General features: G+C 36.7%; 1 protein-coding gene across 1 annotated transcript in view; it reads right to left on the minus strand.

Annotated features, from left to right (window-relative positions):
• LOC123577308 (translation initiation factor IF-2-like) overlaps positions 1-16,397 on the minus strand; it is a 160,360-nt gene extending 143,963 nt beyond the window's left edge. Inside the window, exons 1-2 of the mRNA XM_045439394.1 lie at positions 16,289-16,397; positions 14,153-14,338 (exon numbers count right to left, since the gene is read on the minus strand). Coding sequence (XP_045295350.1) covers positions 14,153-14,338; positions 16,289-16,397 — 295 coding nt within the window. The remainder of the gene's footprint in view (positions 1-14,152; positions 14,339-16,288) is intronic.
• Positions 16,398-17,758: the final 1,361 nt, after the last annotated feature.

A 17,758-nucleotide genomic window follows, 5' to 3' on the forward strand; every position in this document is an offset into this window, starting at 1 on the left:
TTCGGATTCTGTGTCTCCCTCTCTATCTGACCCTCCCCCTTTCTCTTTCTCTGTCTCAAAAATAAATAAACATTAAAAAAAATTTTAAATAATGTGGTAGAATATCGTGGTGGCTAAGGGTGAAAATTCAGGCTCCAGATTACATGTTGAGATGTTGGTTGACATTTATTGTATTATGACACTGAGTTAAGACACTGAGTTAAGTTTCTTAACTTTGTAGGGTTGCTTAGAGACAAAAAAAAAATAGATACAGCATTTGAATAAAGGCAGGAATTTGTCAATGATTCATTAGGATGGTATGGAGTGTGTGGGTAAATTACATAGGTAATGTAATTAAATAGGTAGGTAATTTTAACCTAGCCCCAACCATAGAACTTCTGACTCACTACATCTGGGACTCAGGTCTCTGTATTTTGGAGGAAATTAGATTTCTCCCAGCTAATACTAATTATTAGATTTATTTACATTTACCTTCAATTAAAAGGACTATAAAACCTCTTCTACCTCTGAAGTTCTGTGATTTTGAAGGTTAAATGTGGCTGTTTGGGGAAGAGTACATGGAGAAGTTGGAGTTGACCCTCATGATCAGATACAGACACTAAATTACTATGTGCAGCATTGATTAGAAAACTCATACTAATGCTCCTCTTTGATATGTGTGGAAACTTGAAGTCACCTATAGATCAGAGATACAAGTAAAAGAATCTAAAAGACCTTTTAAGGTAGTTAAAAACTAGAATTCAAAGTAGAGTTTTCATATACTGGGATCTTGTGTGTTTGCTTTGTTTTTCCTTGTTTCAAGCCTTATTTTTTTTTATTCACTTTCTCCATATAGTTAACACATACAAATTCAAGAAGGGAGTGGTTAGTTACAAGACACAAAGTGAGAAAAAAACATCCCGCATATTTGTAGGGAAAACTTACTAGAATCTCCATAAGTAAACTTGAGAAAGATTGAACATTCATGGTGTGAAGAATGCTCTTTTTTTTTTTTAAAGAATATTCATTAACAAAGCCTGAAGCTACAGTAATCAAGACAGTGTGGTATTGGTGATAGAAAAGACAGATAGATCAATGGAATAGAATAGAAAGCCCAGAAATAGATGTCCATAAATATAGTCAATTGGTCTTTGACTAAGAAGCAAAGGGAATACAATGGAGCAAAGATAGTTTTTTCAACAAATGATGTTGCAACAACTGGAAATCCACATGCAGAAACAAAAGAAAACAGAAAACACACTAAATATAGACTTTATACACCTCATACAGGTTAACTCAATATGGATCATAGACCTAAGTGTAAAACACAAAAATTATGAAACTTATAGAAGATAACATAGGATAAAACCCAAATGACCTTGGGCAACTGAAGCCTTTTTAGATACATAATCCAAGACATGCTCCATGAAAGAAAGAATAAAGTCAATTTTATTAAAATTTAATATTTTTGCTTTGTGAAATACAACATTAAGAGAATAAGAAGACAAGCTATAGACTGGGAGAAATATTTGCAGAAAAAAAAATATGATACAGGAATATTATCCAAAGTAAGCAAAGTATTCTTAAAACTCAACAATAGGAAAGCAAAAAACTCAATGAAAATACAGGCCAAAGTCTTAACAGATACCTCACCAACAAAGATAGTATAGATGGCAAATAAGCATATGAAAAGATGTTCAACGTCACATGCCATAAGGGAAATGTAAATTAACAACATAAATTAACAATGAGATAGTACTGTATCCCTACTAGAATGGCCAAATGCAGAACACTGACAACCCCAAATTCTGGCCAGAATGTGGAACACTGGAGAACTTTCAGGCAGCACTGGTAGGAATTCAAAATCCTGCAGCCATTTTGGAAGACAGACAATGGAACATTATTCAACATTAAAAAATATGGGCTATCAATTCATGAAAAGACATGGAGGAACATCAATGTGTATTACTAAGTGAAAGAAGCCAATCCTAAAAGATTTTATCAAACAAGCTAAATTATGGAGACAATAAAAAGATTAGTGGTTGTGAGGGTTTGGAATGAGATGAGTAATCATATCACAGAGTATTTTTAGGGCAGTGAAAATACTCTGTCTGATATTATAATGATAGATATGTAGATTATACTGTGGTACAAACCCATAGAATTTGTGACAGCAAGAGTGAGACCTGAGATAAACTATGGACTTTAGATTATCATAATCTGTTCAGTATGTGTTCATCCTTTGAAGAAAAAAAAAAGTACCATTCTGGTAAGTGATGATGATAATGGTTGAGATTAAGCATATGTGGGGGTAGGGGTATATGGAAAATCTCCGTATCTTTCTTTTCATTTTGTTGTAAACTTATAACTGTTCATAAAAAAAATTCTCAAATACATAATAAATAGCCCCACATACCTATTTCTAAAAAGCCTTCAAATTAATAGAGTTTGGGGTTTCCTTTGTCCTTAAATCCTACCTCACTAAGCATCTTTAAAATTATTTTTAAGCAGTTTTCCTGTGAAATTATTTATTTTGGATCAACCTCTATAAAATGCTGGGTATAAAGAAACTAAACAATAGCTATTTGTTAGGATATAAAGATAGGGAATCAAATACTTACACTACAGCATTTTCCATAAAGAATTTGACAAATGTGAATATAGTTTCCTCAAAAAAATAAAAATAGAATTACCATATGATCCAATAATTTCACTACTGGGTATTTACGAAAGAATACAAAAACACTAATTCAAATAGATGTATATATGCCCCTATGTTGTTGTTGTTGTTGTTGTTATTGTTGTTTCAGCATTATTTACAATAGCCAGATTGTGGACAATCCAAGTGTACATTGATAGATGAATGATAAAGGAGAAGTGGTAAATGTATATACGCAATGGAATACTACCCAGCCTTTAAAAAGATGAAATCTTACCATTTGCAACAACATAGATGAACCTAGAATGTATAATGCTGAGTGCGATAAGTCAATCAGAGAATGACAAATACCATATGATTTCACTCTTATGCAGAATTTACGAAATGGAATGAAGAAAGAAAAAAAAAGAGACAAATCAAAAAATGGACTTTTAATTATAGAAAACAAACTGGTGGTTATCAGAGGGGAAGTGGGCGGGGGGAGGGGGAGATGGGTGAAAGAGGTGTTGGAGATTAAGAAGTGCACTTGAGGCGTGCCTGGGTGGCTCGGTGGGTTAAATGGCCAACTTTGGTTCAGGTCATGATCTTGGGGTCCATGGGCTTGGTACTTCTTTCTGTGCTGATAGCTCAGAGCCTGGAGCCTGCTTTGGATTCTGTCTCCCTCTCTCTCTGCTCCTCCCCTGCTCTCACTATGTCTCTGTCTCTGTCTCTCTCTCTCAAAATAATAAATAAACATTAAAAAAAAATTATGGAGTCCACTTGTGATGAGCACTGAATATGTATAGAATTATTGAATCACTCTAATGTACACCTGAAACTCATATACAACTGTATGTTAACTCTTTTTTTTAAGAGTTTGACAAATGTGTGTATGTGGAGTTTGACTTTCTACACTGCAAGTGTTTATTTTGAAAAGAGAAAATGTCTACTTTTGTCACATATGGTCAAACAGTCTTTTAGCTTAAAGAAATGCCTAAAAATGTTTACCGAGGGGTGGGGGAATGTCTTTTCTCTTGATTCTGCTGACCTATGCATCAATCTCTGATAAAATTTCTCCCATGGAAGCTTGCCTTTACTTTTGGGATTTAAATAATTGCCCTTTAAATAATGACTCTTCTGAACATTTAAAATTTACAATAAATGAGATAAAGATGCATAGATAGGTAGGTATATATAGATAGATGATAAAAATTTAGACATAGTTAGTACTTCTCTGGTTTTAAGAGAAGCCCTCTTGGCTATAAATTCCTAATGCCTGCATTATACCAAAAAGAAAATTTGCTTTTTATGCAACTTTGAGAAATTACTTGAGTTCCATATAGAATTCAAAACAAATATGTTAAGATCCATATAGAACTCAGAGACTCAATTGCTATAACCACACTTTCAAAAGCACTTAACAGGAAAGAAGCTTAAAGCCCTTTTCTCTCAGCATATATAAACCAAGCATAGCATGGACTGACGTTTCCATTTGACTATGCAACAATCTCTAATGCAGGATTTAGGAGTGAATTATAACCTTATGCAAACAGCAAAAGAGGGGTAGGTCTGTTTTCAACTCCAATCATGGGGTCAGTTAAAAATAAGGGGTAAAATTATCATTCAATCACATTTTGTAATGAAATGAAATGAGTTAGTCACTTTTTCAAACATGTTTTCCAGGTAATGCTCTTACATAACTTAAAATCATACTGACACAAAAACCATTGCAACAGCTTTTAAATTAATGATACAATCCTATAGATAATTCCTTTTAAATAGCTTAGACATATGGATGTATAAATCATACATGTTTGAAGAAAGTAATTTTCCTCAATGGGTTCTACCTGTTGGAATCTTCTTACAGCACAAATCGGGAAAAGATTTCCAACTGAAATAAAAATGTGAAACTTTCTCCATAGCAACACTTAAACCCTGAGGGTCAAACAGCTGTGAATATATTTAGGACTGTCCACTTTTTGTGAACTTTTGGTTCCAAACATCTTATATAAATGGCAATTAACATTGTAAAAAATTTCAGTGATGTAAGTGGCTTTCGTCAATTCTGACAAATTCTATTTCCCTTTGTATTAGTTTTCTAGAGCTGCTATAACAAAGTACCACTAACCTAGTGGCTTAAGCTGAAATTTAAAAAAATAATAATAAAATAAAAATAAAGAAATTAAAAATGCAGTATCTCACAATTCTGGCTAGAAGAGTCCAAAACTAAGTTGTCAGAGGGATTTGTTCTTTTGGAGGGCTTGAAGAAGAATTTGCTCCGTGTGTCTCCTTTAGTTTCTGGTCAGTTGTTGGCAATCTGTAGCCTCTCTTGGCTGGTAGAAACACTGCATTTTCATATTCACATGAGATTCTCCCTTATGTGCATCTCTGCATCTAAGTTTTCCCTTTAGATAAAAATCCCGGCCGTATTGGAGTATGGGCGCATCCTACTCGGTATGACTTCATGTCTATTAATTATATCTGCAACAACCCTATTGACAAATAAGGTCATATTCTGAAGTACTGGGGCTAGTATATCAAAATGAGTATTTGCGTGTGTGTGGGGGGGCACAATTCAACACATAACACCCTTAATATGTGTTGTCTTTTCGTAATGAGTGTCCTCTTGCAAGTATCTTATAGGTATTTTTTAAAGGCTTATTTTCTTCTGTTCTTCAATACTTTGCAGATATTTATATATGCTCATTGGAACACAAAGATATCTTTACAAACCAAACATCAAATCCTGGGATTTCTAACAGGAAGTGAATTATGCATCCTAACACCAAACAGTAATACAGTCTTTCTATTACTTTTGACTTAAAAAATTTTTTTCTTTTGGGGGGGGTTAGGTTTTGCTTCTAGAAATTCTATTCCAAGTTTTATTTACTTATGTATTTATTCACCCTATTTATTCATCTGTTGATTTACATTATGGTGAAGCTAATTTCACCCAAGTGGGACAATGTCTAGGCAGGAAAACTCTCAGCTATACTTGCTCATTTTGTTCTTAGGTCTAAGTAACACACCAAAATATTATATGAAAAACTTGGGGCTCAGAAAGAAAGCATTTATTATTCAAAGTGGGGGATCCAGTCCATGTAGAACCAAGTAGTAACACAAGAGCCAGATTCTTCCAATGTTTCTTCCTTTTCACAATGGATGCAAATTTGTATCTATTCTTATACTGCTTTCATCATAAATGTCACTTGTGACTTTCATGAGGGTTACCTGTTTCCCTCCAATGAAACAAAAAGGTGTTAATAGATAGAGAGGTGTATATTGTGGCTCAGTGTCACCTGAATCCTCCCCCTCGCACTGTGTTGACCATGCTTGATGCCTTGCAGAATGGCTTTGCTCAAGAATGGCTTATGGCAGGTGACAGTTACAGATGATCTTACTACTTTGGTCAGTTGATTCACAGGTTTGAGGGGAGTAGAAACATAGAATAGACCCAGTTTGTAGGAATGTTACTAGAATTTATGGTAAAGAATCAGATAACCTAGGGGCGCCTGGTTGGCTCAGTCAATTAAGTGTCTGACTTCAACTCAGGTCATGATCTCACAGTACGTGAGTTTGAGCCCCGCGTCGGGCTCTGTGCCGACAGCACAGAGCCTGGAGCCTGTTTCGGATTCTGTGTCTCCCTGTCTCTCTGACCCTCCCCCATTCACGCTCTGTCTCTCTCTGTCTCAAAAATAAATAAACGTTAAAAAAAATAAAAAAAAAAGAATCAGATAACCTGGGGATTGATTCATTTTCTAATTAGATAACCTCATTACCCAAGTGATACTTACTCTGACTACTCCATTGAGAAGTTTTAAAGATGCCAAGGATGAACAATGTCAACACGTTTAGTGTCACAGTAAAACCTAGCCATGACATCCTGGAATAACTATGCTGGTTCCTATATGATGTGGAACAGAGGGGGTCAACAGAGCAAAGTGAAGTAGGTAAAAAGATTGGTATGTATTATTGTGTCTGTTTTACTTTATATTTGTAAGGATAAAAAGAAATATATACACTAAAAACCTTGGCTTGTGAGCATAATTCATTCTGGAAACATGCTTGCAATCCAAAGCATTTGTATATCAAAGTGAATTTCAGGAACCATTGGCTCACTTGTGATCATGTGACATTTGATGTCATGTATTACTCATATTGCAAGACATCACTAATTTCTCAAGTTAAAATTTATTAGAAATGTTTGCTTGTTTTGTGGAACACTCACAGAATACGTTACTTGCAATCCAAAGTTTTTACTGTATAAGCTTTTAAAAAACCAGCATCCTTCCACAGACACTTTTGGCATCTAATATATGCCAAGTATTCCTGCATATTTTGGTACTACTACTACTAGTATTAATTCTGAAAGTCAATAGTTTATCTAAAGCTTTGTTCCCAGGCACCACACAGAAAAGCACATTGCATGTGTTATCTTAAGTAATCTTCACTGAGCTAAGGTAGACTTCATTATTCTCATTCCATAGATGATAAATTTGAGGCTTGAAGAAGTTATAAAACTATGCTAGGTCACATAGCTAATGAGGAAAAGAGCAAAGACCATAAAGGAACGGGACCTGGGATCAGAACTGCCTCTGTCTTCCTATTCTGGTGTCCTTATGTTCTATAGGACCAGGAGTCATCTACATATTAAACTGGTTCTACATAATCTGTGGCTCCATGGGCACCAGTTTGGAGTCTTTCCTGGTGATGTTGAGGGTGTGTTATATTAGGACAGGGGTAGACTCTCCAGCTAGTTCCCCTGAAGTTGTATGGGGCTTGTGATGAAACTAACCCCTGGCAAAATTATCATCTGGATTCAATTGGTCTTGAGTAACCCTATCTTCCTTGTGTAATCTACTTATGCCCATTCATATGCCCAACAGATAATAGTAAGTGCCTACATTAGAGAGTAGTCATGAGAATTAAGTGATATAATAGTGTAAAGAACTTAAAGAGTTAGGCATATGGTAAGAACCCAATACACTGCAAGTAATATAGACACATGCGTGGGCATATACACAATTGTTTACTTTTGTATATACAGATAGGAGAACGGACCTGCCTTGGGAAAACCACCATTTTCTATGTGTCAGAATTGAATCTACTGGGTGCTCTACTCCATCACCCTGACCTTCATAAAGGCTTACTACAGTGTAACAAAGCAGGTACAATCAACTATTATGAGGCTGAGGGGATAGATAGATCCTTTACCTATGGATTACCTAGGCTGAAAGTAGCTTTGGCTCACAAAGACAGTAGACATCCCACAGCATCAGTTTGACATCTTCTGACATCTGCCTGAAACCTCAGTCTGTGTATCTAAGGCCTGAATAAATTTCTCTCTCTCTCTCTTTCCCTGTCTCTCTCTCTTTTCAATCATCTCAATTCAACCTCTATATTAGGATGTCTCATTACTCCTCTTTCATCTTTATACAGAGGAATGAAGATGTCTTCATAGAGGTACAAACTAAAATGGCTGAGAATCCAGACTTCAGTCCTTTTAGTTGCCCTGTGATGGAGCAAGAGAAGACTTCAGAACCAGGACCTATTCTAAATGTGGCATATACACTATTGTAGCCAATATTAGAATAATTCTGGTGAGAGATGATATTTCCTTTTGTTTAAGTGTAAAGTACAAAACTCTGTGAAGATGGGCAATATGTCCCAAGGGAAAGAACTAGAAAGGCTTGGTTTGAGTGACATCAGTTAAGCTAACCCACCACACTCAAACTCAACCCATTTCCATTGTGTCATCAATTTGTATTTTAAATAAAGGTATCTATTAATAAAAAGAGTTTATTTTAAATCCCTAAATTTCAGATTTATAGGAGACTACCAGGAGACAGTTACCTCAGCAGGTATTGACATTTGGCATTTCAAATTTCACCAAGGACTTGGTTTACATAGGGCAGCCAGCTAGGGCAGCCAACTAGAGGAAAGTTCCAGTCACTTATTGTGTAAAAGTGTTGTTTTAGTCCTTGTCCCTTTCCCTGTCAAGAGGTGTGATTCACCAGCAAGACATCATTCACGTGTTAAGGCTGAGATGCTCCCAGGGAACCCATTTTCAGGGGCATGATTTGCAATTCTTGGTGTTTAAAAGTTTGCTTTTTACTTCAGATGGCAAGAGAGCTTCTTTTATCATCCTGAGATAAGGATGCTCCCTGTACATCATTGTGGCAGGTATGGCCAATTATATTCACAGGAGTTATGGAGGATCTGAAAAGTCCTCACTCTCTGGTCTAGCCAGTAGAGTCATGATATTCAGCTTTCTGTTTGGATTTTAAATGAAAGCCAAAGTCAGAAGCATAGGTCTTGTTTGTTCAATCATGTAATCAATCATAAAGAAAAAGCAAATCTACACTAAGGTATACTAGCAGCTCTAAACCATAAACCCACATTATTTTGTTTTGTTTTTGTTTTTGTTTTTGTTTTGTTTTGTTTTGTTTCCACTTGTGATTCTTGGTTCAGGTAGTCTACACTATACTTTGTTATCTAAGGATCAAAGTAATCTGATAAGGAGTGAGAAATACAAACCTAGGCTAGACACATTTGGATTCTGAGAAATGATTCTGCTTTAGTCCTCTACGGGAATGGAAAAATCACTAACAGCAGAAATGCTGTTAGTATTTGGATGTAAGATCCTCCATGGCATACATATTGCTGAGTCACAGTCTCTGACATTGATCTTGTCTCAGACGTTCTTCAAATATTGCGTCTATTTATCAGAAGGTAAAGATAATCTCATCTCTCCTGCTCATTGACCAAACTGGTACTGGGGAATATTGGTTTTGCCAAGATCAAGAAGCCTTGGTGAGAACATCATCTGTGACATTCAGATACTTATATTATATAATTATATCCCAAGTCATATGGTGCTACACACAACTTTCAGATTGGATGTCCCACCACAAATTCTGGCAGTAATAGAATAAGGTTAGCCATGTGTGGCATTGAAGAATTGAAGTAGCCTAAAGTTTTCCAGTAGACTTTGCACATCTCCAAACAATAGTCTACAATCTAGGGGATCTCAAGGGATGACAAGCAGCATAACAACAAGTAACTGAGAACAGAGGATGGATATTAAGGAGGAAGGCAGGGCACATCCTGTCTTCTAGGCAGAATGATCCAAAGCCTGAAGGCCAGCATATCAGGAGAAGAAACACCTGGCCAGCCAAGGGGGTGTTCAAGACAAGTTAAGGCCCATGGTCAAAAGATAGCTATCTAGCCCTAAGGTTACTACTTGGTTTTCAAATCAGATAGGTAGTCAGGTGGACCCCATCCAATACTGGGACAAGGCAGAAATACTAACCCCAAAACCTTACACAGAGAACTTGGTGTTAGATATATAGATGTTGGGTGTTTCTGTGACTGAGTGGGAATTATTTGGACTCTAGAGTTGGAAATGCGGACTAATCAGACAGCCAATTATCAAGCTTAAAGAAAAGAATAAATGCTTGCTTCTGATATAAGTGATACCATAGCATTTAAAAAATTTAAATGTTTATTTATTTTTGAGAGAGATAGAGCTCAAGCAGTGGAGGGGAAGAGAGAGGAGACATAGAATCTAGAGCAGGCTCCAGGCTCTGAGTTGTCAGCATAGAGCCCAATGCGGAACTTGAACTCAGGAACCACTATATCATGACCTGAGCCAAAGTCAGATGCTTAACCAACTGAGCCACCCAATCATCCCAAGATATCATAGCATTTGTAATGACACTAAGCCTACCTAGTGACAAACAACAACCAGAAAAGAATAATGTTCTTTCTTTCTTTCTTCTTTCCATTATGTATGTCAAGGAAAGTTAAACTTTTTGTCTGCAAGATCATTCTATTTCTTGCATTCACTGGCCTTAGTTGTATTTATACTTTTTGGCACAGATGGCATTTGTAGACAAGAAAGAAAGTCTATTCTCCTTAAAGAGCATGCGTCTCTAAATGAAGCAGGTATTTCTAAACAAGAGAATATATGGCTGATGAATCCTGCATATATCATGTAGCAATTGCCCACTCCTCACCCTCTTCAGAAGGTAAAGCATGTTCTTATTTTGTTTTGCCTGAATAGAAGAATTGTTCACCCAGGAATGGCATGCTATTATTTTATCATTATCCTCTATGCTATAAACTTGAATGGAAGTTTAAATGAGAATGGAATGGGGTATACCATGAACCATCTCCCAAAAGTTGGCATGGTTACACATGCTTATGAATGCAGGCTCTTTGGCCATAGCTGCCAAAAGCCAGGTGTTTGCCTTTGCTAGTTCATCCACGTGGGCCTCAGTTTACTCAAAATGAGAGGATTAGTCTAAATGATGTAAAAACCCCTGTTCCCCTTAATTATATAGATCCATCCAGGGGCCTATGAAGCATATATTAACAAATTCCAGCTTATTACTATCAGAGCATTTCTGTATGTGAGAATAATGTTAGTGATGTTAATCTCTTGTAGGTATTCCAGATGTCTAATAGATATTTAATGTATGAGTAGTATTATTGCTTCCAAAATGAAATTGTGTGCCTTCTGTATGCTGTTTAATGATGATGGATGCTTTTAGAGGTATGAAATAAACATGCATTACATAATTCCCTATTTAGTTTTCTGGAGGATACATTTGTTTTAATAGCATTATATAGGCGATAAAATAGCATCTAATTATGTTCACTCGTTTTGAGGAAAAATGATAGTCAATGATCTCTCTACAACTCTCTAGCTTAATTTCCCTTATCAAGCTATTTTTGGATAATCATTTCACCTCTCTACACCTTGGTTCCCTCTTTTGTTAAAATGATAAGGTTTGATTAGAACAATATTTCCCAAAAGTAGTTTTATAAAATGCACCATAAAAGAAACAGAGTTCTATAGTTAAGTGTTTGGAAAATGCTGCATTTTACACTTCTCAGAAATCTGGCTTTCTCATCACACATTAGAGGCTCTGAGAGGTATGAAAGGGAAGAAACTGGTTTAAGTCTCTCAGTTTATCTCAGATTTAGTTAACCATAGAATTTTTTATTTCTGAATCATAGCAATTAATAAACGTCCTTCACATGCAGTGATCACTGGATGCACTTGAGGACACTTGAAGGTATATATTTCCAAGATTTCTTGGATTGTTTATGTGGGTTAAAATTATAGTGTTGTCAGAGAATTTTTAGGGCAGGTAAAATGTTCTGTATTATAATACTATAATGATGGATACATGTCATTATACTTTTGAAAAAAACCATAGAATGTACAACACCAAGCATGAACCCTAATTTAAACTACGAACTATGAACTTTGGGTGATAACACGTGTTGATGCAGGTTCATCAGTTATCACAAATGTACTACTCTGGTGGGAGATGAGGAGGTTATGCATGTGTGGGGCATGGGTATACAGAAAATCTGTGCCTTTTTGATTTTGCTATGAAGCTAAAACTGCTGTAAAAAATATAACATCTTAAATTTTTTTTAAAAAACGATGTTGCCATATTAGACTGCTGAATTATGTAACAGGATTTATAAATCCTCATTATGAGAAAGCCCTTCCCTAATCTTTCCTTATTTTGGGAAACAAACAAGCAAACAAACAAAAAAGGTTTAATAATTTGTATATAGCTTCTTTCCCTCTACCTACTCTCAGAGTCTGAGAGAAGAGTGTGGGGGCGGTGGGGGGCATGCATGCATATTTGTATAAAACTTTCCCACATTTTAAGGTGAGATAGCCGAGAAGAGCATGAGGTTGCAAACCAAATGCCTCATATTGTGTCTGGTCATCACAATACTCTAAGCAAATCAACCTTTCTAAGTGCTAATTTTCTTATTTGGAAGATGGATTCAATAGTAGCTGCCCTGCCTTCCTTATAAGGATGTTAACATTAAAATGCATAGGAGCACCTAGGTGGCTCAGTTGGTTGAACTTCTGACTCTTGATTTTGGCTCAGGTAATGATCTCACAGTTTGTGAGACTGAGCCCCCAGCTGGACTCTGCACTGACAGTGATGAACCTGCTTGGGATTCTGTCTCCCTCTCCCTCTGCCTCTCTCCCACTTGTGTGCACAAGTGCTCTCTCTCTCTCTTTCAAAATAAGTAAATAAAAACCTTTACAAAAAAGGAATGACATTGGATCTTTCCTATTATACATCCTTGTTTTTTTCTTGAGGGGGAGCATCTGCTCTAGTCTATTCCACTGTATTCTTTTATAAAAGACTTTGTGAAAAACATTGTGTTCTCCAAATACAAAATGACTAATCTATACAACACCTATCACTGATATGAATTCATAAAGAGAGTCATCATACTTACATTTAAAAACAGTACATACAACATAGAACAAAAACACCCTTTTGCAGAATTTAAGATTGTTGTAAAAAGTGTTTGAAGTAACTAGGCTTGAATGGGATCATTTGTCAAATCAGTGGATTTCACTGCATCTTGGAAAGAAGAATGAAGAGCCCAATGATGGGATTTATACTGTGTGCTTGCAGAGTTGGTTTTTGCCTCACACACATTATTTCCTCCATCCTTAGCCGTATGCTGGGAGTTAGGCTTTGTATGCTTTTGCTTCAAGCTGTATCTTCATTTCAGACATAAAGTCCCCCGTGTGCCTTCTGATTAGACTATAAATCTTTCAAGGACAAGGACTACATCATATTCTCCTTTTGTTGGTTTCTTAGCCTTCAGAAGATGGAGTAGGACAAGGAAGAAACTCTGTAAATATTTATTGCATATATGAAGAAGCAGGCATGTGGGTGAGTAGATGTATTATAATTTTATTTTAATTATTTGCAAACTTTTTCAGAGGTAACCACATAATGAACTTCACACTATAATTTATCTGCATTTCATATTTGCCTTATATATTGATCTCTAAACAATATACAGTGTTTTTTCATGTTTTCAAAATTGTATTATTTTTTCTTTCTGCAGCTTACTTTTATTCACTTCAGAGATTCTAATACATTTCTTTTAACTGTTCAATAGTATTTTATTGCATAATGTAGCATATGAGATTTTGTATTTTTTTATATTGATAAAAATTGGGGGTTTATCCCATTTTTTTTTTTTACTTTTAACAAAATGCTGCTGTGGACATTCTTATACATGTTTTAGGTTGCACAAGTAAGCAGGTTTCTGGAGAATAGCCCCAGGAGTGAAACTGTTGTACCAGAAGTGTACATATATTCAGTGTTCCTAGGGATCACCAGACTTCTCTTCAAAAATGGTTATTCTATTTATACTCCTATGAATCCTCACTTTATAAAACTTCAGCTTTCTAACACTAACCTTAGCCTTTAGGCACCAGCTTCTACAAGAAGAAAGTCTTTGCTCCCAGGCTGGTTTAAGGAGCTGTGTCTCAAAGCTCCAAAGAGATGTTGTGTGTTCAAGAGCAAGGAAGTTGAAGACCTGCCATGGTCTGAATAGGTTCCACTTTCAATTCACAACTTGATGGCACAGTGGTACTCAGTATCTAGAGTCCAAGATTTCTTTCCTTCTTACCCTCAATGGTTTCTAACCCATTTATTATAAACAGTTTCTAACACAGTTGAAGATTACCATTGATGGGAAGAAAGGCTTGCATTTGTCTGAATTGATCTGTGTTAACAGAACTGACTGTGTTCCTACTCACTGGCTTCTGGTCTTCCTGGGTTCTAAGAACTTGAATATTCTGTGACATTGTGCTGGGGGTTAGCAGCACCACAGGGTGACAATATGGCTGCTGAGTTTCTGAGGTCTGGGAAACTGCAAGTTTCAGTTTTCAATTTACTATGTCTCTGTCCCATTTATTAAATACCATAGTACCTCAAAATAAAGTTCAATTTAAAAAATCAAATTCTGAGCTGCACGGGTGGCTCAGTTGGTTGAGCATCCGACTCTTGATTTTGGCTCAGGTCTTAATCCCAGGGTTGTGGATCTAGCCTTCTATCAAGTGTCAGGCTCTGCACTGAGCATGGGGCCTGATTAAGGCCCTTTCTCTCTCTGCCCCCTCCCTCAGTCACGCTCTCTCTCTCTCTCTCTCCACAAAAAAAAAAAAAAAAAAAAAAAAAATCAGACTTTGCAACGATCACCCAAATTTCAAAAGGTAGCTTGCTTTAGGTCTTTTATTATTATTATTTATTTTGAGAGAGAGAGGGAGAGAGAGAGAGAGAGAGAGAGAGAGAGAGCACACATGGATAGGAGAGGGAGAGAGAGAATTCCAAGCAGTCTCTGTGCCATCGGCATGGAGTTCAACATGAGGCTGGATCTCACAAACCATGATATCATGACCTGAGCCAAAATCAAGAGACACTCAACTGACTGAGCCACCCAGTTGCCCAGGTGATCTTTTAATTAAATATTTGCTACCAAAAATAACCCATTCCATTTACAGCTATGGTCACTACTAGCATATCTTTATCTTCTAACAGTTGCTTTTGCCCTCAATGTTACCTGAAAGTAGTAATCTCTCAAAAGAGATGAAGATTCATATATGGTTTTACATTTTTTAGTTGTCTATTTTTTTAGTTTTTTATGCATTTATACCTGCCTTCTTTCAGATAGTGTATTTTTGTTGTAGTTGCTTATTTACCTTTAAAGAAAAAAATTATTGAATAAAACATTAGAGAAGTGAAAAATTCATAAATGCACAGTTCAATAAATTTTCACCAAGTGAATACAGCTTGTAACCAGAGCATAGATGAATAAACAGAACATTCTCCACACCTGCAGAGGCCCCCTGGCTCTCTCTTCTAGGCACTCTCCAATGTTCACACTAAGTGTCTATCTGGTTTTAAATTCACACAATGCATCAAAAGAACATTTTACACATGATACCAGTAAAGGCCAGAAAGAGAAAATAATTCATTCAGGGTTACACAGTAGTAGAAGAATCAACAATAGAACTGACTTGCTATATGTACCTTCAAACAGCCAAGGAGAAATGACAAAAAGTCAAGCACACATAAGTTATACAATTCAAGTCTTGACAATTTTCAGAGCATATGCTAAAATATAGACACATTCAATTCAACCAGAATTCTTGCTTTTAAGCTGAAAATACTTTCCCATCACATGTCAGTTATTAAATATTCCTATGAATTGCAGTTTGATTATTTTGTGATGCAACAGAAGCACCATGAAATATTGGAGACCAACATGTCAATTTGCCTTCTCATGTACATCTTAGTCTAGTTACTTCAGCTCCTAAAGTTTTGAATTATAGAATTTTGCATTCTATCTCATCTATAGAATGAGAATAAAATCATCTCAGAGCATTATTCATAGAATTCTTAATAATGTAATCTCAGAGTTTGATTCCTTCCAAGAACTCAACTCATTAAAACTTGATCTAAAACCTGATCACCTCCCTTGTGATCTCCAACCCATGCCCTAAGATTACTACTGGGCTAACCTTCTCAATTTTTAGCCCCTATAGCTTTTATGGTAATATTATCTGGGTTTGGACAGACAATGATACTATCCTATGTGCACACAGCAAGGAAAATTTCCCATCTCCAGATGAAGAATCAACCAATGGCAGGGCAGGGGATGCTCACATAAAGGATAAACCATTGATGGGCAGCTCCTCTTGGAACATCTTCACTGTATTTTTAACAAAAGCCATGCTTGGCTGGAGAACATCTAGAGGCTGTGTCCAATTTCTGCTCTGAAGGGTTTAGGAACCACTTACCTCACTCAAAGTGGCAGCCTAACCTGTGAGGGCCTTCAGCATTCTCCTCAGGACTTTACAGCAACATTTGATGTTCTGAGATGGCTCTCTAGCATTCATCCATATAAACACCTGTGCCGTATCACTGGCCATGGTTACTTTGTGCATGGCCCCTTTTCTTTCTTCTTCTTCCCTTACCTCAAGTCCTCCCTGCCTTTGCAATTGAGTTCTGATGCCTACAGGCCAGTTAGAGGACCAGAAGAAAATCAAGAAACCCAAAAATGGACATAGATGTAGTCATTAGCGACTGACAAGAATTGCAAAGTGTCATCTGCTCTGAATCTGAGAATGGAATATTCATTTCCCACCATGGCTATCCCTGCTGTGATTTCTCTGGGACACAATTCATATCCCAGGGAAGGGAGGTGTTGCAAGAGCTTCAAAGGACCCCCCACAGATTCTTCTCTTCTGAGTGTTTCAGCTGTCTCCAACATCAGTTGGTTCATAGCAGACTGAGAGCCTGAGGTATTTCTCTGTATTTGCTGTGTGGAGTCTTCTTCCCCTGCCCTCTGAGCAAATTTCATTCCATCCTTCAGGAAATAAGGGGCCACATCAGGACCCCACCACTCTTGTTTCCTCATCATCTGTCTGTAGTCTTTATTCTACAGTCAGAAAGATGGAATACAAAGAGCCTCAAATTTAAAGTCTGAAAGATCAGGAATGGACCTAACCTCTGCCAGTAGCTTGCTGTGTTCCCTTCGGGGAGTTTAATCAGACTCTTTGAGTCTCAAATTGTTTACCTGTAATAAATTAACATGTCTCAATGCTCTGGGTAGTTAAAAGGTGTAGGTTATGACCGGGAATCTGACATATAAGAGGTACCTGAACTCAACATCAATCAAGTCACTCCTTTGCTAAAAATCCTACAATGGCTTCTCATCACTTACATGTGTGGAGTTCAGACATTTCTACCTGGCTTTCCCTAGTATCTCCAAACACAGGTTATTTATGTGATCTGAAATTTACTTCTCCCCAACATATATGTTCCTCCACCCAGGCTGAATTCCTCTACCCATTAAGAATATTTTCCAAGCTCACTTCAATCTCACTATCCTGGCTCATGATCCACTCCCTCATGTGGGAGAACATTACACTTCAATCTCATCTGCAGTCCAAATACTACCCATCCTTTAAGACCCTGATCAGGTTCTCCCTCTATAAAAATTCACTCAAATATTCCAGCCAACACTGACTATATCCTTCTCTGAAATTTTTGTTTGTTTTTAATAATGGTAAGGACACTTAACATGAGATGCAACTATGAGATGCAATGTCTAAGTGCAGAGTACACTATTATTATTTATAGGCACTATGTTGTACAGCACATCTCTAGAACTTTTTTGTCTTGCTTAAATGAAATTTTATGCAACTGTTGAAGAGAAATTCCCCATTTCCTCCTCCTCTTGGCCCCTGGAATCATCCATTCTACTCTCTACTTCTATAAATTTATTTCA

The sequence above is a fragment of the Leopardus geoffroyi genome, chromosome D2, assembly GCF_018350155.1.
Source record: "Leopardus geoffroyi isolate Oge1 chromosome D2, O.geoffroyi_Oge1_pat1.0, whole genome shotgun sequence".
Lineage (NCBI taxonomy): Eukaryota > Metazoa > Chordata > Mammalia > Carnivora > Felidae > Leopardus > Leopardus geoffroyi.